Source organism: Oreochromis niloticus, linkage group LG23 (genome assembly GCF_001858045.2).
Source record: "Oreochromis niloticus isolate F11D_XX linkage group LG23, O_niloticus_UMD_NMBU, whole genome shotgun sequence".
Taxonomy (NCBI): domain Eukaryota; kingdom Metazoa; phylum Chordata; class Actinopteri; order Cichliformes; family Cichlidae; genus Oreochromis; species Oreochromis niloticus.
In genome coordinates this window covers 30,832,124-30,859,660 of record NC_031986.2, presented here as the reverse complement: position 1 = coordinate 30,859,660, position 27,537 = coordinate 30,832,124, and the positions used below count along the sequence as shown (strand labels likewise).

Here is a 27,537-nt window from a genome sequence, read left to right as displayed (position 1 = left end):
TTTTTACACACTGAATGTATAATCACTGCTGTACAGTTTAAGTTTGTTTAGTTGTTGTCAAATCCAGACACAAATTTACCAGAAGTTAACACAGCACAAAGTTATTACATTTAAACTGAAATGGCATGCTGTGAGGAGAAAACGAGGGAAACATGGGGAAAAAATATGAGAAAAAAGGAAAGAATTTGTGTTTTTGGCTCCCTGTCAGGTCAGAGCTGTCTCTCTTACTCACTCCTTTCCTTTTTCACTCTCGCCTGCCTGTCTTTCCCTTAACTTTCCCTCTCCCACTCCCACTTCGCTCTCACATCTGGAGGGTATCTGGAGTGGCTGTGTGACTCCAAGCCTACTATGGGACAGCCTGTGTTTGAACTGGAAGTCAGACTTCAGTGCGTTTCAGCTAACATTGTTCGGAAGGGGTAAAGTAAAGCAGGAGACCATAATTTTACTTTGTAGACTTTACTGCCGCATGTTTTATGGGTGGCTGTTGCATTTATATGGAGCTTAGACTGAGCTTTGAGTGTCATTCATCCATGCATGACCATTCTGGTATGTGCATTTTAGACAATCTGCACAGTCAAACTACTTTACAGCCTCTCCTCTGCTGAGAACGAGCTAAACAGCATGAAAACAAGATAATGACATTTTAAATGCATAGTATCTCTGCCTCTAAAGGCTGTTCTCACTTCAAGTCTCTAAATAATAAGGTACCATAGTGTTGTCAACTTCTCGATTGCTTTAAACTCCTCTCTAACCCCTGGATGCTCTGATGTTTTGATTCTGGCTGTTGTCGACATCATACAAAGTGCATTTTGCTGTGGGCGTGTGCATGCTGTACTGTGAGTTTTCTGTGTGCGCGCTGCTGTTCCTCTGATAGATACTGTGGAGTGTCGAGCAGAAAGAGCTCCTCTGATAAATGGCTTTTATACCTGTACCTTGAGAGTTGCCTTGAGTGGAATATTTCTGCCAGCATTAGAGGAGATGTTTAGAAGGATGATTTTCCCTGGCTTTATCAAAGCACAAGTCTCATGTAAGCAGTGCTGACCTATAGCGCCTGTCAGAGAATTGCAAAAGGCTGAACTCTTATTTTGCTATTTAACTTATAAATGAAAAGATTAGACCACATGTTGTTTTTTTGTGTTAGTTTTGTTGCCTTTTTGGGGTTCTTCTGCAAAACTATTTGAAATGAAACAAGATCAAGCTGTCATGGGTGATAAATGTTCTTTTCCAAACTAGACCGTGCAGTTGGTGAAGAGTGAAGTTTCAGACACAGAGCGGTCTCTCTTTTCTTGTTGACTTGGTGCGTACATGACACAGTTTCATTTGTTTTAGACAGAATGGTGCTTCAGGATTCAGTGTTAGTGGATTTAAAGGGTTATGGAATGATGCATTTTATATTAATGCTAGTCATGAAATTGCTTTAAAAATATAATGGGTTGTGATGCACTGTTAAATTATTCCTTTCCTTTTTTTGTTTCTTGCAGTATTTAACAGCCTACTTGTATCTAAATGTCAAATATATATATATTTTTTATCTGAAAGGGTTGTTTGGTTTTTGAATAATCATTTAACACAATAAGTTTGGATTAAAGCATAGACTGTATATAAAAGATGGACATAGCCATGTGTTAGGACAGTTCCATTATGAAGCCTCAAGTTGACTGTGTTTATTGTTGCCATCTTAGCCTTTTGACATAAAACATCATGACACACGGGGATTATCTAACTGCTGTGTTTAGTGTCTTTTTGGTCTTTCATGGGGATTGTAATTTACAACATTAACTTGACATTGTACTCAATAAGACTTGAAGCTATGAATTTAGAGATAAAAAGTGTTTACTGAGGTCACAGGTGAGCATGTGGGCTACTTTCTGATAGACCTCTGTAAAACTGAATGTTTTTCTAAATGACAGAAGTCAGTCCCTGTTGGCCACTGGAAAGGAAGCATGTATATTGTACTCCCACTCTAGCTTAACTTTTCAGAGTTCAAAAGCTACAACTGTCTTTTATAAGTTACAAAAATATATCTAAAAAGGTAAAGTTATGTAGCCCAGTTTGGCCTGTTGATGGAAATGTTGTCTCAAGACTCCAATACCTAAATCCAGAGGTGTGGTCTAACAGTCAGTTTTGCTTAGAAAGTTTACCAATCACTCGAAGTAATAGTTTTCTGTATGACTTTATCAGTCTCTCACATCATCCAATTCTGGCACTCTCTTCTTTATGATGTTGCTTCAGTTCATTTGTTTATGTACAGTTAAGGTCCCACCGTAACGTGTTAGTCAGGTTGAGGTCTGGACTTTAACTGGGTCACTGCAACACCTCGATTCTTCTCTTTTTTAGCCATTCTGTTGTAGATTTGCTGTGCTCAGGCTCACTGTGCTTTGCACAAGCCTTATCTCGAATTGACTCTAGAATACTTCGGCATACAGAGGAGTTCATTGATGACTCAATGACCACAAGATGCCTAGGGCCTGTGGGTGTAAAACAAGCCTAAATCTTCACCCCTCCACCACTGTGCCTGATAGTTGGTTTGTGTTTGTGCAGATTTGTTGTACTTGGTGGTTGCCAAATGTGGCACTGTGCATTATGACCAAACATGTCCACTATGGTCTCATTTGTCCAAAGGACATTGTTCCTGAAGTCTTGTGGTTTGCTCAGATGCAGCTTTGCAAACCTAAACCATTTTACTCTGTTCTTTTTAGAGTGGAGAGTTTTTCTCCTCTCCTCTCTTCATTGCATACATTATTGACTCCTTCTGCAAAGAACACATTTAACAATAATGCCATCCCATAATTCATACAGATTCACCATTTGACTGTTTACAAAAATGATCAACAAAACTGACAAAGAGGCACATCTCATGTAAGCGTTTATTATAAGTGCATTTTACTCTTCGTACCATGGCATGATATGTTTTGAATGTTCAGCTGTTAAACCCACAGCTGAACATCATGTTGCTGTAATAAAATCAGCTTCTTATTGATGTGTAGATTTTTTCTTTGTATATTCCTAAATCTTGAAAACACCAACCTTTGTAATGAAGTTATAATTCTTGTTTACATGCATGAAACAACAACAGTAGTATACAGTACAGTTAAAAAACATTGGGATGATGTAAGACCCACATCTGGACACTACAGGTTCAGTCAGTGCAGTCTGTTTATCTGTCTTATATGTATCAAATGAAGTGGTTATACTTTGCCAGATATAACAACAAATATAATAACCTTGTTTGGAAAAAAATGTGTATGAAAATTTGTTTTTAACCAGAAACAAAGGAAAATCACCAGCATAACTTTTTATTGTCAATTAGTTGTGTTAATTGATCTTTCATTTACTCAAGTATAGTAGACATTTTTAGCCAGGAACCTGATTTTAGCCATAGATTTCTGTGAGATAAGGTATCACAGACAGGTAATGTCAGGGGAGACCAGTCATGCTAAAAACCCTGCTTTCCTATGCAGATCTTTTAGGTAAAAAATGCAGAGTTGAAAACCCCTGTATGTTTTCAGAGGATGACATGAGGGGAAAGTCACACAAAGACAGAAATAACAAAGTCCACAATGACCATAAAGCAGAAATCCAAAGGCTTACTGATAAATTCAGGCCAAACAGGGAATATGCTAGATAAGCAGATGCACACACACAGATACCACACACAGTGCTGATTAGGGAAGTGGAGACAGGTTAGGAGAAAGACAGAGCTCAACATAATCAAGACATTCAACAGGCAGAACTAAACCCCAAAACAAGATACAAGATTAAAATAGCTAACAGAAGAAAACAGGAAAGGAACGACAATCATAATTAAAAAACAGAGATGCTGAAACATGGATGAAAAACATCAGAGCTAAACACATAAGACAAGACAGAAGGAGGAACTGTAACAAAAAAAGCTAAATTGTCGTTATTATTATTATTACTAATATTATTGAAATGATCTTGCTTTCAGGTGAGACACATAATACAAAGACACTTAAAATAGTATGTGACCTCACGTGATACATACAATCAAGAGTCTTCAAAATGGATCTTGAAGTATTTTTGTTTTGTTTTGAATCAAGCAAACAAACAAATAAATAATAGAACTATAATCAAGTGCAGACATAACTCAGAACTCAATAATTAGAAAACAGTAACTAGAACTAAAAACAAGTTTTAAAACGCAGGTTTTTAGAATCATAATGAAATTAAGTTGAAATTAAGATGATAATAAACAAGGATCCCAAAACGCCAAAGCAACTCAAAACCCCTGGAACCAGACCAGGGACCATGACACAAGCCCTTCAAATTATGTGCAACAATGTCTTGTACATGTGTGAAAAATGACAGATAAGCTTAGAATACGTCAGCATTGCACAATGATTTTGGATCGATTGAAGAATCTCATACACAATTCACCGCAGACTGACCTCGCTTCTTAATTAGCCCAAGTAGTTTTCCAGAACAAATTTCCAACTTTGGAAGAGAGATGATCTGACAAGTGCAGACACGCTTGGAAATTTTTACTATTTAGCTGCTGGCACCATGGCCGAGGAAAGAATCTAATAAACTAAGGAAAATTAGGTCAGATTGCAAGTTGTCCTGGATGGAAATCTCTAAAGCAAGCTAACACAATGACCATACCAGGTGGCTAATTGAATTGTTTACTTTAGGTCAGACCTGAAAAGCATTCAACCAGATTAATTTCACAGAAAAAAGAAGAAGAAGAAAAAAAATGCTTCTTTTAATTTCCCTATATCTTAGTTAGCATAAAGCATAGAGCCACAATTTTACTCTTTGAGAACTTGTTCTGAAAAAGTATAACATTTATCATTCTTAAATAACTGATCAAAATCTCTCTGCTTGACAAATGCACACATCATACAAATTCCATATCTCTGGTTTGTAAAGTGGAGTTTTTGTCCCACATTTGTGTTCTTTAAACCCAGTCTGAACCTTTTGATGAGCGACAGAGTTATTGTAGGTCATCCAGAGGGGAGCGTGGACTTCTTAACCAAATTTCATGCTAATCAGTGCAAAGGTTTGAAGAACACAAAGTCATTGGCATTCATCCTCTGTAGAACACAAATATCTCCACAACTTTTTAAAAACAATGGATTCCTTAATTATGAAGATATATTATTCAGGATCGAGCCTACAAGGCAGATAGAATTTTGCAAATTTTCCCAGATCACAATAATAACTAAACCCATCTTGCTTTAAACTCCATCTTTGTAGCTGTACTAATTAGTGTCCTGTGAGAGCCTGTTGGCCAGTGAAGTCACAGCAACAGGCTTGATTTAGGTAATACAATAGATAGATAGTTCATGCAGTGAGTATTGTTTTCAAAGTGACTGCCCTCTCCAAACGGTTTCTGACTTCCCAGCTGGTTCTGTTGACTAATCAGCACGTCTAATTAGAAAGTAGCTGACTTAAAGATAGACATTACTATTCGTTAAAATCCTACCCGAGCTAAAAAGGTTACGAATCAGTGTTTTCCTACTAAACTTAAGTAGAAGCCTCTGCAGAATATGAGAAGGCTTTCCACAACCATTAAATGTGTTTGTGTTAGGGTTAAGCCAACATAAGCCAACCACACTGGTGGTGGAAATCCCACTGATTGAGAAACAGCCATGTTCTGTTCTGCAGAGATGCTTTTCTGCTTGGTTTAGCAAACTATGCACACAGATTCCCAATGTTCTTTTTATGCATTTCAGCAGCCCCTGTGTCCTGCAACAGAGGCTGCAAACAGCTGCGCAATTATACAGCTGTTTTACACACTGAAGGTACTTCTTACTTTTGATTGTATTATGGTGTCTAAAATCTACAGTCCCCTTTCAGCTTATGTATGATATATAGTCATCACACCTTCTTGAAGCAGGGCTCTTTTTCTTATCTTTTAGTCATTCATTTAGGATCAGTCAGGTTGCCAGTTGTCTCTCACCAGGAAGAACTGTGTTCAGTACAGGAAACATACAGTAAGAAAGCAATTTCTTTTCTCTTCAGCTTGCTGTTGATATGTTTTTCCAGAGCTTTGAAATGATGCAGTCAAAACGAAACCAGAGAATGTGTGATGATGGCAGAGATTTAACCCTCACAGTGTAGTTTATTTAGTGACCTGGAATAGACCACAAAAAAAAAATCTGCTACTTGAAAAAATAAGTTTGAATCTATGAATTCACATGTTGTTTCTCTGCTGGACTGGATGGTAAATTTGGAGGTGAGATTTATAGATTTGCTGTCCTGTTGTTTTCTTTCCTCACAATATAACAACTGCTTCTTTATAGTGGTGTCAAGAATCTGATTACCTCACCCTAAAACCTCAAAGTCGATTCATGGAGTGTATGTGAGCAGGCCAGTTTTTCAGATCAAGATGATGATCATGGTGGTGCATGGTGTTTATGAATGCAGATATATTTAAACTGTTTTCAGACAACAGCCAGTGGTTTTTGACATCATATTTTGGCAATTGCACTCCTCTTTTTGCTCTCCGCACAGGCTGTTTACCTGCATGCAACCAATTTCTGCTCAAACCTGACTGGTCAATGAACTCCGATTACAACTGGGCTGCACATGGAAAACAGAAAGTTTTTTGTCCTCCCTTACATAATCTGTTGATAGAGAATAAAGAAATGCTCTCAACCTAAGTCTAGTTATGTTGGAGGTTTCTTCTTGTTGAAAGGGAGGTTTTCCTCCCAGCTGTCACCAAGGGCTGCTCAATTTCAACTTAAGTATTTCTTTTTATTGTTTGAATTATATAAGTAAATGTTTTTTTTTAATAAATTATATAAATAAATTTGATCCAAATTAAACTGAATTCAGATAGAATTTACATCTATGTATCACTACTTGTTAAAATTCATTCACTTTTTTCAGTATAAGACAGGTGTAAATTAGATCATAAAGAATTTCCCCCTACAATTCTGAAAAAACTGCCCCAGAAAGGTAGTACATGACTTACTTTTCAAAAAAATTTACATGATTCCATAACAAACATTGCTTTGGTGAAGCATGGCAGTGTCATTATTGTAACCATGTTTGACTGTTTTAATAGCCAAAGACTGTAGCGTGTGAGGTCCTGTTTCCAGGAACAAAATGCTCACTGACCTGATGCTTATAACTTCACTATCCATGTTCTTGTGCAACAGGAGAGATGGCCTTTCTCAAGCATTCCATCCTGCACGCCCTGAGTGTGCTGCTCTTGGCCTGGGTGTTGGTGCAATGCCAGGCCCCTGCTGAACCAGAGGAAGAGGAGGAGGAAGAGCCAACAGAGGAAACAGAAACTGCAACAGAGGTGACGAAATCTGAGGCGGAGATCTGTCCGCAGGATTGCAGCTGTACAGCAGAGGGGGTAGTGGACTGCCCCGGAGTCAACCTCATCGAGTTCCCCGCTAAGCTGTCGGAAAAAACCCGCCAGCTCTCTCTACAGGTCTTTCATGTACTCCCATAAATACCAATACAAAACCAAAGTTTGGAATCCTGCATTTACAATCTGTGTTGTGTTTTCTGATGCTAGAACAACAAGATCGAGGAGATAACGGTCGAGCATATTTCCCATCTGCATCAGCTTGAGACTCTTAATCTTCAGAATAACTGGCTCACCTCAGATGGTAAACACTGTCACACAATCTAAACACTCAGCAGGAACCTGGTGTTCAAAGTGGGAACAGCTTACAAGACATGTTTTTGAGGTTGTTTTCTGAGGCCCTGTTGAATTCCTTTTGTTTTTTTCATTCTCAGATGTCGATCTGTGTTGACCCATTTTGTAGAAAATTAGAGCTTTTGCCTGTCTGTCCAACTAGGAGGAATTTTTGATTAGTAGCTAGTCTGGCCTTGGGTTAAGTATCTATAATTTGACTAACTGTTTATGGTACCAAAATACCTTCAAAATAAACCCGAATGCAGCAGAGGAAATGCAGTTGTTTTGTTCATTTCCTCTAACAACTGGTCCTCGCAGCTGAAAGTCACATCCATGAAATGAATAACAATTAATGGGAACATAAGAATCAATTTTCCTTTGATCGAAAAGTCTTAGCCTTGCTCTAGAACACGTTTTGCAAAGTTGGAAAACCTTACTGTCTTATAGGGACCATAAAGCTGGTTTTACACTGTCATGTCAGGGTTTTGGTGCACAATAAGATGGCGTGCTAAGTTATCAGCTAATGCTAGCAAGATGGATTTATAAACTGTTCAGGTGTATTGCACACACATTTGCTACTTATTGCTAAGTAAGCAACTAATAAAATACAGTAACTTTACTCACCAAACATGAAGCACAAACTTCTTGTACTGGCTGTACCTGGCAACTGTACCACACAGCAAGCCATGTAATTTAAAAAAGAGAAAGACCGAAAATTAAGCTGGAGAAAGCTGCTCCTTATCTTACAAGTGCTAAAGAGATAACACAAATCCTGCATCTTCAGTTGTTGAACACTTGAACAAACATTTATAGGAAAAAGAGCGCTTCTACATTTAGCATGCCAGATAAATAACTGATTAGATGCTTAAAGCTGCAGAATATTAAAGATGTAAACTTACCAATTTCACTTAGATCAGCTGGATGGAGATGTGGTCCTTACTGTTATTCAGACACTGCTAACAAAATGCTGTTTGACCGTGTTATAAGATAAGATAAGATAAGATAAGATAACTCTTTATTGTCATTGCACAGTCATACATAGTACACTAGTACAATGAAATTGGAAAACTGTCCTACGTCGGCAACAACCAACCATGTAACACAACACAACATGACACGATACGACACATCACAACGCAACACAAACAACACAACACAGTATAATAACTTAGTTAAAAAGAAGAAGAAGAAGAAGTGTATTTGTATTACTGTTATTATTGCACATTAATTATTATTGCACCTTGTTATAAATATAAATATTATTATTATTATTACTGTTTTTACCGTTGTTAACGGTAAGTCCAGGTAGGTAGCCAGTCAAGTTTAGCTATTTGCATTGACTAGGGCTATTGCCCTGTTGTAAAAGCTGTCCTTGAGTCTATTCGTTCGGGACCTCAGCAGCCTGAACCTCCTGCCAGACGGCAGCAGCTTAAACACCCGGTGTCCTGGGTGTGTGCAGTCCCGTAGGATGCTGCGTGCCCTCTTGAGACAGCGAGTGCTGTACAGGTCCTTCAGGGAGGGAAGAGGATGTCCAATGATTTTTTGGGCCATGTTGATGACCCTCTGTAGCTACAGTTAGCTAAAGTTAGGGTTTTTGTTCTGTCACAGTGTAACTTCGATACTCTAGCATCCTTCCTGCTGCTGTCTAACAAAGAAAGAAGCCAACAGTACCCTGAGTCATCTTAAATAAATAGAAGCTTTCTGATATTCCCCCTAAGACCAATTTTCTTCCTCAATGTACGAAACAATACTAAAAATAAGTACAAAACATTGCAGAACCAAGTGCAGAAGGCTATTGCTCAGTTTTAACTTTGCACTGCCATTAAAAACAGAGACAGAAAAACAAACGTCACACCTGCCCACTGTTTGCTCCTACTGGCTCAGCCTCTGTGTTCTCCTGTGATGGTCTCATTGGTCCAACTCCATACCTATTGGTTAATATTATTCTGGATCATGCTGCTGTTAAGATGAACAGACAGCTTAAAGGGTTTTTTTTTATGTCCCTAGCCAGCTGTGCTAACAGCTGGTTTCTGTTTTTATTGCTAACGTTAAATAAAATTTTTTTGCCGTAATGGGACCTTTTTTGGAAAATGTAAGATTAAAGTGCCACAATGGACAAGATTTTATCTAGGTTACCATGTGGTATCTATCTAACAAAAGTGTTTGTTTTGATCAAAATATTTCAACACATTTTCAAACTAACTATCAGAAAATATTAATTTACTTACTTAAAATGATTAACCACCCTCCTGGGTGCCTGAACACTTTCCTACTTAATTAATAGTGTGTCACGGTGGCCCAGGGAAAAACACAAAATTCAAGCAGAAATCCCAAGCTGCTTACAAACTGGTAGAAAATATTTAGCAAGTTCAAAGGATTTTAATTGTGCATAGACCTCCAGCTTTCATAAACATACATCAATTTGAGACAAAACAGGATATTCTTGATTCCCAAGACAAAAATAGCACCATTTTGTCAAAGTTGCTGGTGGTATGTAATTAGGGAGTCTCTCTAAAATGATAATTTATCAAAAAGAAAGAACAACATCTTTTCCAAACCCTAATGAACTGGTTTGTAGTGCCTCTCAAGTGGGTGAACGTGAAAGTAAACAATGAGTGTACAAACCCCCCCAAAACTGCAAAGCACAAAGGTCCAAACAGGACATAAGCCACAGTCATATGATCGATAAACCTGCAACTAATACCATTTCTTCTAAAATCTACAATCCTCAGGTCAATTTTGGGACCAGTGCCAAAACTGATAAGTGACACAGGTCTGGTTACAATGGTAAATATGTTTTATTCTGTTAAAGGGTGGAATTCAAGAACAATGTGTCAAAAATCCTTGTTTCTTTTCAACAGGCCTTGAAGATGAAGGGTTTGAGATGCTTGAACAACTGGCTTATTTATACTTGGCAAATAACAAGGTGAGTCATACAGCGGGAGTTTAGATATTTCTCTCAGTTGTGTTCTGCTTGACTGACAGTGTCAGCTAACAGAGGGAGGTGGTATAGTTGCTCCTCATATAGTGTGTACAAGCTTATGCTTGTGATCACTTCCAGTATGGCTGTGCCATCTGTTTGGAGCTAAAATGTTACCGACCTTTCAGTCACAGAGAACAAGAGAAAAAGGATGGAAGGATTTATTTGTGCCCTCACAATATAGGATGCGAAAAGAATAGAGGGTTTTTAAATTCTCGCTAATCTTTAAAGACACCGATGCTACTTTAATCCATAAACCACATTATAAAGGAGAGCGCTTCAAATGAACATCTAATCTCAGTGATGCTTCTCTCATTTTTGAATTTCCTGTTATTGTGTACACTGTAGTGTTAGTTTTCAGCATGGGATGACAAAAACGAGGAAAACATAGCTTTTATGCCACACATATTTGGGAGGACAGCATGCCTGTGTCAAAACAAATAAGTATTCATAAAGTCCTTGTATCAAAAATTAGAATTAGTGGGCCTTACAGAACAACCCATAGGACCAAACACTATGCCTATTAACATTTTCAGATATGCGATATCTCTATTTCTTAAGGTTTTATTAAAACCAATGAACTGGACTGAAAAGAACTGACATGATTCATGTACAAATATTTTTTAAGCTACAGGACGTTGCAGTAGTTGTCCCAATATATACTGTATGGGTATAATTTTGCAGGGCTTGTCGTTTCAAGTGCAATAGCTCCATAGAACAACATGAACGGGAAAGATGTTAAAAGCATAAAATAAATAGAAATGATCAGTTAATCTTCAAAGCATAGTAAAATATTCAGTGAGATCTGTGATCATTACCTTAAGTGTGTTTTCTTGTTAGCACACTAATAATTGTGTCATATTAATTTGGGGCAACCCCTCCATGAATTGCCACCTTATCGTGGTAAGGGGTTTGTTTGTGTCCCTCTTATTATATTATCAGAGGCCTCACTGGTAGGGTTAGCCAAGGCAAATAGGTTCTGTGTGAGGGGCAAGTAAAAGAGTGATTCAGATGACCGCTATTAAATGAAAAAACAAACAAATAAAAGAACCGAATTACCCTGCTCGGGATAGGGTTATCGGGCCCCACCCGAGAGCCAAGCCTAGGGAGGGAGCTTGAGAGAGAATATATGGGCTTTAGCGTCCTAAAGAGGAGACATCCTCAATGATCACCTGTTTTATTAATCATCTCATCTGCAAGGTGTTGCAGTTGCTAGCACAATTGCCTCAGAGCAAGAAGGTGCTCATTTTGACTCTACCATCTAGCTGGGGCATTTTTGGGAAAATTTGTTTTCATCTATTCTAGCTGGAATAGATGAATGGTCTCATGAGAGATCTGCAGCTGTATGTTCTGAGCACTAAGGTGAAGAGAGGAACTGAGCTGTCAATTCATCTTGACAACCTGGCGATGAGTTGGATCAAGTGGATGGGGAGGACACTGGATATATGTAAATATATATATATATATATATATATATATATATATATATATATAATATATATATATATATATATATATATATATATATATATATATATATATATATATATATATATATATGTGTATATATGACATAACATTTTGACCACTGACCGTATTTGGATATTTGGATCAGGCAGTGCTAGCAAGCTTTATCAGTAAGACACATATATAATCTATGGGTGTATTGCACAGAGATGGGTTGATAATTATCATTCAAATAAAATACAAGAATTATACTCACTAAAACTGGAGCACAGCTCTTGGTCTGATAGTACAAATAACTTCATAGCAAAGCATATCGCTTGATAATTTAATTAAAAATGCTCAACATAATGTCCTGTTATGGCTTTTTGTGCTTGCAGCTCACCTTAGCACCAAAGGTCCTGCCCCCCTCTTTGGTCAGTGCTGACTTCGCTGCTAATCAGCTTACAAGGATCTTTCCATATACATTTGGTCATAAGCCAAAACTGAGGTAAGAGATGTGCATGTTTGTGTAAATTTACCCCAGATTCCTTGAGTTACTCAGTTAACACATGTCTCATGGTCGTGGCTCCCAGGTCTGTGTATCTCCATAACAACAAGCTGACTGATGCAGGTCTCCCTGAACATATGTTCAATGCCTCTGACAACCTGGAGATCCTAACCATGTCTAGCAACTTCTTGAGGGTTGTTCCCAAGAACCTGCCTCCGACTCTTTACCGTCTTCATCTGAAGGTTTAACATCGCATCATACTCGGACAGTAGAGGGTTTAAGATGTTTGTTTAATTCATAAATGTACAGATGTAATCCTAAACTAAAGCTTTGTATATAAAAATGCAAAAACCTTACCTGATTAAAATTCGGCCTGTAGGTAGTCACCTTGGGCATCACTGCACCATTTCAAGTGCTTTACATATCTATAGTATGCACACATACACTACTGGTCAAAAGTTTTAGTACACCCCAGTTTTTTCAGTTATTTATTACAATTTAAGTTATTCAAGTCCAATGAATATCTTGAAATGGTACAAAGGTAAGTGGTGAACTGCCAGAGGTTATAAAAAAAGGTAAGGTTACCCAAAACGGAAAATTAATGTACATTTCAGAATTGTACAAAAAGGCCTTTTTCAGGGAACACAAAATGGGTTAACAATTTAAAGCCATTCTGCAGCAATGGAGGGTTGACCAAGCCTTGAAAACTGGTGCTAGTAATTCCTACAGATGTTCCAACTTTTCTCGATCACTTAGAACCCCAGTGTTGGAACACACTGTGGTACCATACCCTTGTGAGCATCAGTTGAACAGTATTGTACTGCAGAAAGTAGTGTGTGTGTTGCTACAAAAATGATAATAAAAAGGAAATTAACAATGGAAGACAGACTTGTAGGTCTTTCCGACAGAGAAATTGCAAAGAAAGTCAAGGTGTCAGTAAGTACAGTTTCCTTCATCATCAAAAGGCACTCAGATCCTGGGGCAAACTCTGACAGGAAGAGGTCTGGCAGACCCAGAGCCACACCTGAAGCAGACGACAAGTTTCTGAGAGTTAACAGCTTGCGTGATAGGCGGCTCACAGCGCAACAGCTTCAAGCACAGCTTAATATTGGTCGTAGTAAGCAAGTCTCAGCTTCAACTGTGAAGAGAAGACTGTGCTGTGGGTTTGACAGGACACGTTGCAGAAAGAAAGCCATTGCTAAGATGACAGAATAAGACAAAGATACTTGCCTGGGCCATGAAACAGCACCATTGGACTACTGAAGACTGGAAGACTTGTATAGAGTGAGAGGTACCCTGAACCAAAACCTACCACTGCATTCTGCAGCGCCATGCAATACCCACTGGTATGCCCCTAGTTGGTCAGGGGTTCATCCTGCAGCAAGATATGACCCAAAACAAGTCCAACCCATGCCTGAACTACCCTGAGGTAAAAAGAACAAGATGGTAAGCTTGAAAATATGGAGTGGCCAGCACAATCTCTGGTATTAAACCCCATCAAGCTGGTCTGGCATGAACTGGACAGAAGTGTGAAAGCAAAGCAGTCTACAAGTGCCACACATTTGTGGGAACGTCTGCAACAGATATGGGAATAACTCTTTAAGAATATTTGATTTCTGTTGTAGAAAGAATGCCACGGGTGTGTTCAGCTGTTATATCTGCCAAAGGTGGCTACTTTGAAGGGTCAAAAGTTTAGAATACATTTTTGTCTATAAATTGATTGCATCATTTTTTTTAAAACTCCAATTTCTTATTTGTACTATTCTTTCATTTCAGAGTGCAATGAGACATTAAACTGCGTAATTTCCAATAAAAAACTGGGAAAATTGGTGTGTTCTATAACTTTTGACCAGTAGTATATATATTTATGTGTATGTGTGTGTGTGTGTGTGTGTACCTGGCTACAGACATTTTTTCCCATGTTTCAAACAGCGACCCTTTAACTTAAAGTAGCAGGAGCCAAATTCAGGCAAAAAGAGCAGGAGGTGAGCAAAGATTGTGTTGCGCATGTCTGTTTTCAACAAACTGTTTGCCAGTTTACAATGTTGCCTATAGTACATCCCACACAATGTCACAGTACAATTCTGTGTTGACCGTCCCAGGGAGAGGAATTCATGGTAAACAACTTAGTAAATGTCACAAAAAACAAGGAGTGTGCTCCTGGTGTGCCTCTTTTGAACTTTGACACTGGACTTTTTGATTGAGAACTTCTCCTTGGTCTCCAGCTTTCCATTCCAGACAATCCTTGACTATAAAGTCAGGTCATTTTGACAAGGAACTTGATGTTTGCTCTTATCTTTAAGCAGATCCAGTCATCTGCAGTGCAGATAGTCAGAACACTACTTTCAGAAAATTGCATAAATAGCAACACTTGAAGTGGTGCAGGTAGGCAAAAGGCTCTGCCTATCAAGGGAGATTGGCCAAATTTAACCCAGCTATGATTTCTTCTTTTAGTGGGTGCAGTTGCTGAACTTTGTGATTCCACCTAACAATGTTAATATTGTTTTGTTGCAGAGAAACAAGCTGGAGAAAATCCCAGCAGGAGCTTTTGACAGCTTGCCCAATCTCAGAGAATTATATCTTCAGAACAACCTTCTCAGCAATGAGGGCATGGACAATGAGACTTTCAGGTGGACAAAAATCTTCACTCATGAAGTTTATCAATAAACAGATTTCAACATCTTGCCATTGCCAGTTGTGTAAATATCAAAACTATCCTTTCAAGGGCAAATTCTCTACAAAGACAACATCATATCCTTCCTTTTCTTTGCTTGTAGCCAACTCAGCAGCCTTGAGTGTTTGGATTTGTCAAATAACAACCTCAGCGTTGTCCCAAAGGGTCTCCCTCGCAGTCTTGTGCTGCTACACTTGGAGAAGAACGACATCCGCAGTATCCCTGGAGATGCTCTAACGTCAGCCCGAAATCTTGAATACCTGCTCCTCCACAATAACAAACTTCGTTCCCGTTCTATCCACCCAGCTGCCTTCCAGGTAAATATGGATGATATAAATGACCCAATTTAAATTGTAAGGACAAGTTGGAAGGAGTAATTTGTACAACAGCATGGCAATGAACATTATGCAACAGTGGATCACCCATTTGAAATCTTAAATTTGCTTTTCACTAGGGCTTGAAAAAGCTGCACACTCTTCACATGCACAACAATTTGCTGGAGCGCGTTCCCAGAGGCTTGCCTCGGCGAGCAAAGACCTTAATGCTGCTCCATAACTCTATTTCTGAAATTGGCCGCAACGACTTAACCTTGTTGTACACGCTGATAGAACTCAACCTCAGCTACAATAAGCTCACCAGCCCCAAGATGCACCGTGAGGCTTTTAGGAAGCTACGTCTGCTGGAAACCCTGGACCTGTCGGGGAACAGCCTTACCTCAATGCCCAGGGGTCTTCCTCGCAGTCTGCACGTGCTCGAAATCAAGAACAACCTGATCAACTCTATACCAGATGGTACGCTGACAAAGATGGAGAAGTTACGAAAGCTGATCCTGAGTGATAACCAGCTGAAACTGAACTCAGTCTACCAGGGAGCCTGGATGGAGCTCACTGCGCTCACAGTGAGTGGAAGAGACACAAGTGGGATAGTCAAAACAGCTTGGCAATGATGTTGTATACTGCATGAATCTGAATATTTAGAAACTTTATGAATGTTTAGTACTAGGTTCCTCCCTGATCTTTCACTAAATTACAGTTTGGTATGGTGCAGAAAAGGGCAAACGTAGGATTTTTTATACCAAGCAAAGTGGCTATTGGTTGGACATTAGTGATTTAGATGTTATAAAATTAAAAGTCAAGACTGGTCATAGTATGATGATAAAAACTGAATTAATGACGGATGGATCTTGGCATTGTTTTCATTTACAGTAACATTATCAATGTGAACTTTTTAATTTAAAACTTGATGTTGACAAAAATGGAAATATTTACTTGGATATAACACCAGTCAAAAATCTAAGGAATTGCTACAGCTGGCAAAAACCATTCAATAATCCTAAATATCGGGCGATCGTGGCTCAAGAGTTTGGAGCCCGCCCTGTAATCGGAAGGTTGTCGGTTCGAGCCCCAGCTCGGACAGTCTCGGTCGTTGTGTCCTTGGGCAAGACACTTCACCTACCGCCTACTGGTGTTGGCCAGAAGGGCCGATGGCGCGATATGGCAGCCTTGCTTCTGTCAGTCTGCCCCAGGGCAGCTGTGGCTACAACTGTAGCTTGCCTCCACCAGTTTGTGAATGTGTGTGTGAATGGGTGGATGACTGGGTATGTAAAGCGCTTTGGGGTCCTTAGGCGGGGCTAGTAAAAGCGCTATACAAATACAGGCCATTTACCATTTAAATAGATTGTTGTATAACAATTTTTCCATCACAATTTATACAAGACAATATGCTTGCTGTAGTCTTCGCCAAAATATAAGGCAGCACAATAGCGCTGCCAGCAATGGCAGAAACCTGCAATGCGAAATTTGAAAGTAATGATTCTGGGAATGAATCTTTCATTGCAAGAATGATTCATTCCAGATAAGTAGGGCTAATGGTTAGATGCAGACCAAATTTTCCAGGAGGTTTGTTATTAATTATGCATCTTTTATTTTTAGACGCTGGACCTGTCTGGCAACCTAATGACACACATCCCCGCTGACTTACCCGAGTCTCTGGAATACATTTACCTGCAAAATAACCGCATCTCCAGTATTCATGGTTCAGCTTTTGAAGGCACTCCCAACATCAAAGGCATCTTCCTCCGGTAAGGGACTCGCAAGTAAATATATTTAGTCTTTAGCTGTATATTTTCATGCCCTGATTTATTTATTTTTTCCAACCCAAATAGACAACTTTAAACCTTTTCACCCAATTTAGCCAGTAAATACTTTCAGATCAACATAATTAACAACAGCTTCTGTGGATAAACGATTTTCTTTATGGATTAAAATATGTAAAGATTTACGGTGGCACGGTGGTTAGCACTGTTGCCGCACAGCAAGAAGGTCCTGAGTTCAATTCCACCATCAGGCCGGGGTCTTTCTGTGTGGAGTTTGCATGTTCTCCCCGTGTTTGCGTGGGTTCCCTCCGGGTAGTCTGGCTTCCTGCCACCGTCCAAAGACATGCAGTTAGTAGGGATAGGTTAATTGGTTAATCCAAATTGCCCATAGGTGTGAGTGAATGTGAGCGCAAATGGTTGTCTGTCCCTGTGTGTTAGCCCTGCGACAGACTGGCGACCTGTCCAGGGTGTACCCCGCCTCTCGCCCTATGACAGCTGGGATAGGCTCCAGGACCCCCGCGACCCTGAAAAGGATAAGCGGAAGCAAATGGATGGATGGATTAAAATATGCATTTACTTCCAGCTGCTCAAAACTGTAAATTAGAGATCAAAAAATAATAAAAAGTGAGTCATATTGACGTAATTAAACTTCAGCTCTAAACAATAAAAACTGAACAGCATCTAGAAGTACTAGATCTGCTTTATCCTCAGTTTTACTAACAAGCCTCTTCCACACTCTTAAACCATTGAAATGGCCCCGTTACTGCTGATGTCACCTGTTCTCTGCAAAGGGACCACCAGGATGAATTAAACTCTTAAACACTTGTTTGCAAAAACTGTTTTATTGCATTACATGTTCAAGCATAGGCCTTCAAGCACAAGTCTGTTTTCCAAATGCATTGATCTTCACTGGGGGTAGGATACTCGTGCAATAGAAGAAAGACTTTGAGGTTAAAGATATTTAAACAGGTTGAAAAATGTTGTTTTACTACAAGAGACTCATAGACCTGCCACAGCTGCAGATGAACTTAAAACACCTGCGTGTCTTAATGTGTTTTCAGCCTGCTATAACTGTAGGCAAAGGGAGGTAGCAACAGCATAAAAATAAAAATAGCATAAAATGTTAATTTCACAGTAGGGGAGACCGGGGATAGTTGTAACATTTTTGACATTTCTGTCTGTAACTTGGAGCTCTTTTAAGGTAGTGGATTGAAAATTTAATGCAAAGTATTTACATGTCTCTGCTATTAAATAGTCCAGCTATTTTCTCTGCAGCACAATTACCCATTGCATGGTATGGTCTCAAACACAGAGAGTGAAATGTTACAATTAACCCCATAGTCTGGGTTAGTTGTAACATATCCTGGGGTGAAATGTAACACAATGAAATAAGGATACTGACAAAACATTAACATGTAATCTTTTTTATTCAACACTGCACTTAGAGCCATTTATGTAGCTATGTGTGTGACAGAATGCAGAAATCTAGCTTTTGAACATATTCCAACCCCCCAAAAAAGACAAATGATGGAATTTTCTGCAACTGAATATTTCATTAATTTTGGTTTGTCTTCCTTGAGTTTGGCCTCATTGGCTCAGTGGGCATTATAACCTACAACTCTTGCACCAACTTTGGAACATAACAATGAAGCTGAAAAAATGTAGTTGTGCACCAGCATCGCAATTCCATTACTTTTTGTCATGGCTTACCTTGGTGTGGTTTGCAAAGTGCTTCAGAAAGATGAGGAAATCTGTTTCTTGCACCCATCCTGATTTATTTCCACTACCAATACTTCCTACTGGTCCATCTCTGACACAGTGGTCTGCATAATGTATGTGTGGGAACACAAACAGTGGAGGAATTGTGTTGCCAATGGCATTAACCGCATATACAAAGGTGACCAGTGAACCTCTCTCTGCTGATGTCGTTGCCCCAACTTGTTTAATATAAGTTAAAGTAATAGTGTGGTAAGTTGTAACATCTGCATTATTGTTACAACTAACCCAGACTGTTGCTGCTACAACTGACCCAGACTCCTATAGCCATGAACTAGCTAACATTACAGCCAACGGCTAAAACATTAGCACTAAAGACCTACACAGAATATATCCCCATAGACATACAAATAAACTCATCAAACTTAAATTATGTTAACTGCAAAGCAGATAATGCTATTAGAAATTGAAATAAAGTAGAAAAACTTACTTTTTGGCATACAAATTACTTTTTTTCGTGTTAAATTGTCTGTGTTTGACAAAATGTGCTGATTTTTCACATGTGATAGCAGAACTGAATTGGGCATGCACAGGATGAATCACATCATTTGAAACTTAGCCCTGATTGGAGAAATTGGAAGTGTTACAACTGACCCACGTTACAATTATCCCCGGTCTCCCCTACTCAACACAGTTATAGACCCAGAGTGTATATTTCTAATAACTAAATTATCTATACATAATAAAAAGTTACCTGTTGTCTGTGTATATGGCCTAAATGTTGATTACCCCTCATTCTTCCATGCTTTTTTTACTGCACTCTCTGAACACCTAGATTGCTCACTTGTTCTTGGGGGCGACCTCAGATTTGGACTAAATCAGTGGTTCTTAACCTGGGTTCGATCGAACCCTAGGGGTTCAGTGAGTTGGTCTCAGGGGTTCGGCAGAGCCTCCGCCGTGACATGCACAGCTCATAGATATGTAAAAAACATATCTATGGTAAATGGCCTGTATTTGTATAGCGCTTTACTAGTCCCTAAGGACCCCAAAGCGCTTTACATATCCAGTCATCCACCCATTCACACACACATTCACACACTGGTGATGGCAAGCTACATTGTAGCCACAGCCACCCTGGGGCGCACTGACAGAGGCGAGGCTGCCGGACACTGGCGCCACCGGGCCCTCTGACCACCACCAGTAGGCAACGGGTGAAGTGTCTTGCCCAAGGACACAACGACCGAGACTGTCGGAGCCAGGGCTCAAACCAGCAACCTTCCGATTACAAGGCGAACTCCTAACTCTTGAGCCATGATCGCCCGTATCTATGTCTTGAATTTGAAAAAAATCATATTTTATTTTTCACTAAAGAGGGGTTCAGTGAAAGTGCATATGAAACTGGTGGGGTTCGGTACCTCCAACAAAGTTAAGAACCACTGGACTAAATGAAGAAATAAATGGACAGGCTCAGTACATGAACTCAGCACAATTGGCATTCCACAAATTACAGACTTTGCAACGCATAGCAATATCTTCACCTTAACAGTAGGGAATCTTCTCACATGTCCATCACTCTTACTCTCGTCTGAATTATGTCATCAAGTTCATTCTGCCAAAAACTGGAGATTTAATACATCATTGCTTAAAGATGAAGCTTTTATTAAATATTTTAAAAATGAGTGGGCTTCATATTTGCACTATAATGGCCTGCCTGGAACATAAGCATCTGCTTCCTTGGAGGCAGGGAAAGCTGTGAGGAGAGGTGAATTCTCATCACATAAGATGAAAAGAGAAAACAAATGTATTCATGAATTAGAGAAAAACGTTAAATCCTTAGACGAAGCCTGTGTGTCCTCGCTGGAACAGGAAATGTTGAGCAAAATACGTAAAGCAAAACTAGAATTAAATCAAATTATGGATTAAAAAAAAAAGAATATTTCTAGTACAAAGACTTCCACTGCAAAATTTTTAACAAGAAACAAAAAATTCCCTGTATTCCCTGTATTCCCACAATAGATTTTTAGACCACCAACAAATTATAGTTTCGCCTAATTAAATCAATTACAATTCTTATCTAAAAATGCAAAACACTGTTGAAAACGGATGAATCATCCCTTCCTATTGTGAAATGGGAGGCGGATCTATCAGCCAGTTTTGACCACAACTTCTGGTATCAGACATGTTTAAAAACCTCTAAAATGATTAGAAACCCCAATCTACAATTAATAAAATACAAAATACTACATAGAGTGCACTATGGTCACGCTGTCAAGGCAATACACCTGGCAATTACATCAACACTCTTTGGTTCTGTCCACCAGTTCAGAGGTTTTGGTGCTGGATATGTGAAGACTTATCAAAGTGTATGAAATGTAACATTCCAGCCTCCCCTTTAGTTTGCTTTTTGGGCAGCCTAGATGATGTCACTGTGGAGATGAACACAGTCCACATGGCTCTCGCCACCTTATGGATCACTAAGAAGACTGTCCTTATGAACTCGACAAATAAAAATAATCTTAGAGACCTTAAAACCAATAAAGAGACCATTTGTTGGATCATATCAGTCTTGAGACAGCCTCTGCTGCTGCATCAGGCCAATCTCTCTGAGCTCCTTTGATTGGCTCCATCACCTAGTGGAAGTTGGGTTGGTGCATGCACTGGGGCCCGTCCCTGGCCCAAGAGGATTCGGTGCATTAGTGGAACTGGAGGCCCCTTTAGCTGGCAGGGAGGTTTTTACCATGTTTTGCAGGTGCTCTCTACTTTTGAGGAGACCACCCTGCAGGAGGGGGGATCTACCAGAGGTGGAGGATGGGCTCAACCTGGGTGTCTATTTTCTTATGTAGTCTGGGAGTTGACTAAATGTTGGGGTCGGGTGTAGTCTTTCCTCTGCAGTGGGGTTGGCTGGGCCAGTGATTGGTGCTAGTTTCAGTCATTATGCAAATGTACTGTTTATAAGATTGGGGAAGCCTGCAGTCAGCTGAGACTGAAGAAGTCACTTGGATGAGTGACAAAACATTTCTCCCATTGAAAACGCTACGTCCAGATGAACAGAATCAACTTTTGGAGATTTACTTTCCTGGATGATTGAGCATGCATCAAGACCTGTGTATGACTGTTTGTCTATGTGTCAAGTCAGGTGTTAGACTCCCCCTCTCTGTTAGAACATCTCAGGCCTGGGGGACCAGGTGTGGGGCCTATTTCCCAACGCCACACTCCATGCCAGTGGCTGGTGCCCCACCAGCCGCCATTGGTGGTCTTCGGTGTCTGGGGTTGAATGCTTAGGTGTGTGCTGTCTTGCACCCAGAGGCTCCCTGCCTCTGTTGGGCATCTGGCAGGGGTGGGGTGCCCTTGGGTTCCTCCCCTCCCCTGTCTTCTTTCTCTTCCTTTCTCTCTTCATCCCTCTTCTTCCCCTTTATTTTGTCTCTCCTTCTCCTTCTGTTAAATTTCTTCATTTTCTTTTTTTTTTTTTTTTTTCTGTTTCTGTCCCCCAGTCTTGTCTGTTATGGCTGTAATAATCCAAAATAAAAAAATGAAGTTCTAGTAAAATATGACGACCAGGTGGATCATAATAGCGAATATCGTAATGCTCCACCTGTAAAAGTAAATTTGTTGGGCATTTTTTGACCTTCAGACAACAATCCTGATGCTACACTGCTGGACAGGACAAGAAAAAAAAAAAGAACGTCTGTAAGGAAGTTATTGCATTGTTTATACTGCTTCATAAGTTTAAAAGCAACAGCTGCAGTCAAATACACAGAGTTCTTCCACACACATTTTTTTTTCTTTAAACACTCAACTCAGATTGATTTTAGGGGAAGCGAGAAGGTGTGTCGACAGCACACTCACACAGTGTCTGATTGGTTTGGTGAATTGCAGGTTGCTTGCAGGTTAACGTGTCTGCACTTGTGCAGAATGTGGTTACAGATTGATCCAGTCGAGTGGCACTTCACTCTAACAGCCTACATACATCTGCCCATTTTCTAGGACAGAGGTGTCAAACTCTTTTTAGTTCATGTGCCACACGCAGCCCACTTTGACCTCAAGTCGGCTGAACCAGTAAAAATATTTTATAATAATGGAGATATAAAACATGGAGTGATTGATGACAGGCCGCAGTTTTTAGATTTTGCAGTGGTATGGATTAGACTTTCTGGCAGGTTTGACACTCCTGTCCTAGAAACAATTACCACAGACCGATGTTTCTTTACATGGCTGTCATTTGTCTTACTGTGCAACTTGTTTGCAACCTCCTGCTACAAAGAGACAGGTTCTGCTGTCTGCCAAGCCTCTGTAACATCTTATCACCAAGAGCCAACATTTCTCAAGTTTTGATATAATATGAATCATTTACTAACTAATAGAAAACAGCAGAGTATAATCATTGCACATCTCTAATTTTTATGTCAATGAAAATAAAGCATAACAACAGATAAAGTCCAAAAACGGAAACATTTGAAAAGATTATGAGCTGTGCTTAACAGCTAAATAAAACTGAGTTCTTGGCAAGACAAAAAGCAGCTGTGACAATCCACAATATATGAAAGGCTTTGATCTTTGAGTGGCTACAACATGAATGTTGTGTCTTTGTCTTGAGTTTTCTAAAATCCTCTTTGGAAGTGTTTGACCAAAACATTATATGGGCTTTACTCAGCCCTTGTGCAATTTTTTTTTTTATAAAACTCTTGAACCCTACCCCAAAATGCAATACATCAACACTATTTTGCACTTATTTTTTTCTGCACAGTAATCGTTTGTTTTTCTCTCTGTTAAATATCCTTTCTAAAAATGTACACTGATCCCAGAACAAAAATATCTTCATCATCATTATGCATGCAAACTTTTTTCAGAAAAAATATTATTAAGTCTGAAATAAAAGCCTGAATTATCAAGTGTCAAATTAGTTACCAGCTGTTCTTTAGAGGAACATCATACAAAAGGTGTGTAGTGTGTACATCTGACACTGATTTCATACCAGATGTTCAGTTTCAGAGGCATCATTATTGTTCATAATTACCGCATAGGCAGTTTCCTAAAGAACATGCAAGGAAATTACAATAGATTGGATCACCTCATATACACCATGTATGACATATATTTTAATTTATTCTACTGTTTAAAGACAGTGCAGTCAAAACACCCTCCATATCTGGATCTGGTATTTCTGAATTTTCTCTGAAACTCTGAACTTTTAAAGTTTCTTCAAGATAAGTCACAAAAACATCAAATGACTTTGGTGTGGACGTCTCCAGGAAAGGAAAGTGTTATTAGAGTCACCAGCCTTAAAAATCAGCACTTAAAAGCTCCTGAGATTAGAGGCTACATTAATGCTTTACAGAGTTCGTGTTACAGACACATCTCAACCAGAAATGTTTGGAGCAGACTATGTGAAATCAGTTCATCATGGTTGAGTTGCTGAAAAGACCAGAGGAAATCTGGACTTTTGATCTGAAGAGTCCAAATGTGAGATTTTTGGCTCCAGCTGCAGTGTGTTTATGAGACAGAGAGAACCGATCGTATCAACATGCGTTTCCAACACAAAGTATGAAGGCAGGGGCTTTGCTCATGACACTGACCACAACATCCTGCGGTGACACGGTGTCCCATCTGGTTTGAGCTCGGTGGGAACACTGATCTGATTTTTAATGGAACAATGAGCTGAAAAACACACAGCAAGGCTCTGAGAGGGCTGTTTGACCAAGAGACAGAGCGATAAAGCTGCATCTGATCACAACCTAAAATCAGTGACACGGTTTAAGATGAGTTGGAGAGCAGAGTGAAAGAAGAGTAACAAAAAAGTGCTCAGCATATGTGCGAAAAGTGGGAATTTACTTTGAAGAATCTACAATTTAGAACAGTCTTTTGCTTCCTGCATAGAAACAAAAGTCTTGTTCAAAGCTTTCATTGTTTTATAATGTAAAACACAGGTACTTTCAGCTGATCCCCTATTCACAAGGGAGAAAAATAGTTAAAAAAAAACTTGACTGGAAGTGTATGCATCTCAGTTTTGGGTGGGTTTGTCACAGGTTTTTTTTTTGGTAGATATCTAAATTTTCATCCAACACTTTAAAGCTAATTTGCATTGTTAGATTTTTCCCTTTTCATCATTTAAAAAAATTATGTATGGCTAACTGAATAGGTTTTACTTCACAAAAATAAACCATTTTCAGAAACAATGTTGTTCTCTAGTCTGTTACTAATCAGTAAAATTTGCTATGTGTTGAACATTCTGACTGAGTTTCATTTTGCAGAGTACTGCAGCGGGGTATCTAATCTCCCCATCTCCGCTAACTTGTGTGCATTCAGCAAATTTTTCCTCTTTGGTTTATTCCACAGAGTGCAGGCTAATACCCATGAGCCCTGCAGCTGAAACAGCGGTCAGTCAAGAAGAAAGAGGTTCCCGACATGCTCTTTCGTGGCTTTTGTTCGATTTCATTTCAAATATGACCTCAAGCTGGCTGCTTTACGGCCAGTGTTTACAAGTCCTGAACCCTTCCAGGGTCATCGTGTTTTTAGTGTCAGCTGCTGGCACATTTGACTTTTTTGTCTCTTTAAAAGAATTTTTTTATTTCCATCCAAATCCCTTTGCAGCTGGGAGCCTTTCATGCAAGTCGATTTAAAGCTGCTGGAATGTTTGTGTCTGTTGTTGAAGTGGAAGGACGGCCTTTATGTGTATTTATTAGTGAATTAACTTTTAAACTTTATGAGCAACATATGCAAATATTTTCAGTGATCAATGCAATAAATTCCATTTGCATTAGACATAGTTTTAGATAAAAGTCAGTGGACACCTGTGAGCTTGACGGTGTTAAAATAAGAGAATGGGTAGCATACGTAGCATACATTCTTCTGCTCAATGCTCAGCTGTACAGATTTTTATAGATGTGACTGTTGATCATTGTTTGTTTGTTTCTTTTTGCTTTGAGCCTTTAAAATTTGTAATTGAAAGACTACTTTAATTAACTATCTGGTTTTGTTTTCGTTCTTCTTGTTTTTTTAATTTAAGGTTTAACCCCCTGTCTGTGGACGCCGTGGATGAGAGTTCCTTCAAATACCTGTCCAACTTGCAGGTGCTGGACACTGGTGCAGGAAACCCTGACCTCCCCATTCAAAAAGAGGAGATCGAAGAGGAGCAAGACTAGACCTGGGTTGATCGAACTATAATTGGACTGCATTGCATCAAGGACAGAAAGAGTTTTTAAATGGGAATGTACCTGTGAATATTATTTCCCAGGTTCATTTTTGTATCGTGGCAGCGTCACATATTTCTGGTGCAGGAAACCGGATGAGGTTACTGGTGTTTCCATTTTTTTGGGCTGGTTATTAATGCATATCTTTATATCTGACCTTTAATTATTTTTGTCTTTGATCATTTTATTGTTTCTGTGCCTTACCCTCAAAGATTTATTGGCAAAATCTAATGTGAACCTTCCCATGTAAATGTTTCTGAATCGCTACAAAGAATGTAAGCAGAGTGAAAAATTCTGCTCCCACTGTGTGTGTCTTTCTCTGCTTTCTCAGCCTCTTTTCCTGCAAAGCAGCCTGCCTTGGCTCATTGCCTTAAAAAACAGAGTGAATTTACTTACAATACTGTGAAAACATTTGGAACAAAAGTGCTAATATAAGCATACGATTTCCATTGAAACCAACAAAGCCACAGAAACTGTTGAATCAAACCTGGCTACAAGTATTCTCAAAAAAGGCTGCAATTTAATGTCATTATTCTGAACATAGAGCTTACTTTTTACATAAGTAATTGAAGCTTTTGGAATTACACAGCAGATCTAAAACATTTTGAAAAATCTCAAAAGTTTATTTTTAAAATGGTAGAGAAAGAATGAATAGCAGCAAAAGTAACAATGGGAAAGCTTTAAAGCTGCAGTTCTTAAAATCACCATAATATCAAATATATTTATTCATCAGCGTTTGAGTCCTTCACTGGATTTGCATTCTGTAATTGCTTTCTTTCTTTTCTGTCAGAGTTTACCGATCTGGGAGAGAACACAAATTAAAAGCCCCCTGTGGAGTTTTCTGGTAAACAATCAAAAGTTTACATTCCATTTTACAGCTGAAACACATCCTTGGGGTCCAGCAAATATGTTGAATGTGCTACATTGTTTTTGCTTCCTCATAAAACATTTTCAAAACCAGTTTTCTGCAAGAATACTCCCCAGCATGTTTACTTGTGGTAGCAGCTGCCTCCTCTGATTCAGGCTTACAGGAAACGGTACGTCAGAATTACTTAATAGGAAAAAACACTACCACTCTATGGACTTCTGGTTTCATAGCAGGGACTTGTGAGATCATCTAGAATGAATAAGCACTATCAGTCCCTTTACAGCAATATGCTATAAATGCACTGATAGTGTTTTATATTTCAGTCATGACCACTATAGTTAAAGAAGATGCCATTTCCATCTGCGGTAATTTATAAGAAGCAGCATAACCCTGGCACATAATTCAAAAGCCTTTAGTGACATCGATCATATACAACTTGAAAAGA

General features: G+C 39.1%; 1 protein-coding gene across 6 annotated transcripts; it reads left to right on the top strand.

The window, feature by feature from the left end:
* The first annotated feature begins 257 nt into the window (after positions 1 to 257).
* podn (podocan) lies at positions 258 to 26,530 on the top strand. 6 transcript variants are annotated; one of them, XM_025903170.1, is made up of 12 exons: positions 258 to 416; positions 1,234 to 1,297; positions 7,128 to 7,408; positions 7,496 to 7,589; positions 10,480 to 10,544; positions 12,443 to 12,552; positions 12,638 to 12,794; positions 15,067 to 15,182; positions 15,330 to 15,543; positions 15,681 to 16,124; positions 17,158 to 17,306; positions 26,041 to 26,530. In XM_025903170.1, exons 3-12 carry the CDS (start codon positions 7,133 to 7,135, stop codon positions 26,174 to 26,176), a joined length of 1,761 nt encoding a protein of 586 aa, XP_025758955.1. In that variant the 5' UTR covers positions 258 to 416; positions 1,234 to 1,297; positions 7,128 to 7,132; the 3' UTR covers positions 26,177 to 26,530. The 6 variants fall into 6 exon arrangements, with proteins under 6 accessions (XP_025758955.1, XP_025758957.1, XP_025758956.1 ...); XM_025903171.1 differs by lacking the exon at positions 258 to 416 and adding an exon at positions 904 to 1,027; XM_025903169.1 differs by lacking the exons at positions 258 to 416; positions 1,234 to 1,297; positions 26,041 to 26,530 and adding exons at positions 5,506 to 5,765; positions 5,883 to 5,957; positions 25,371 to 25,923.
* The last annotated feature ends 1,007 nt before the right edge of the window (positions 26,531 to 27,537 follow it).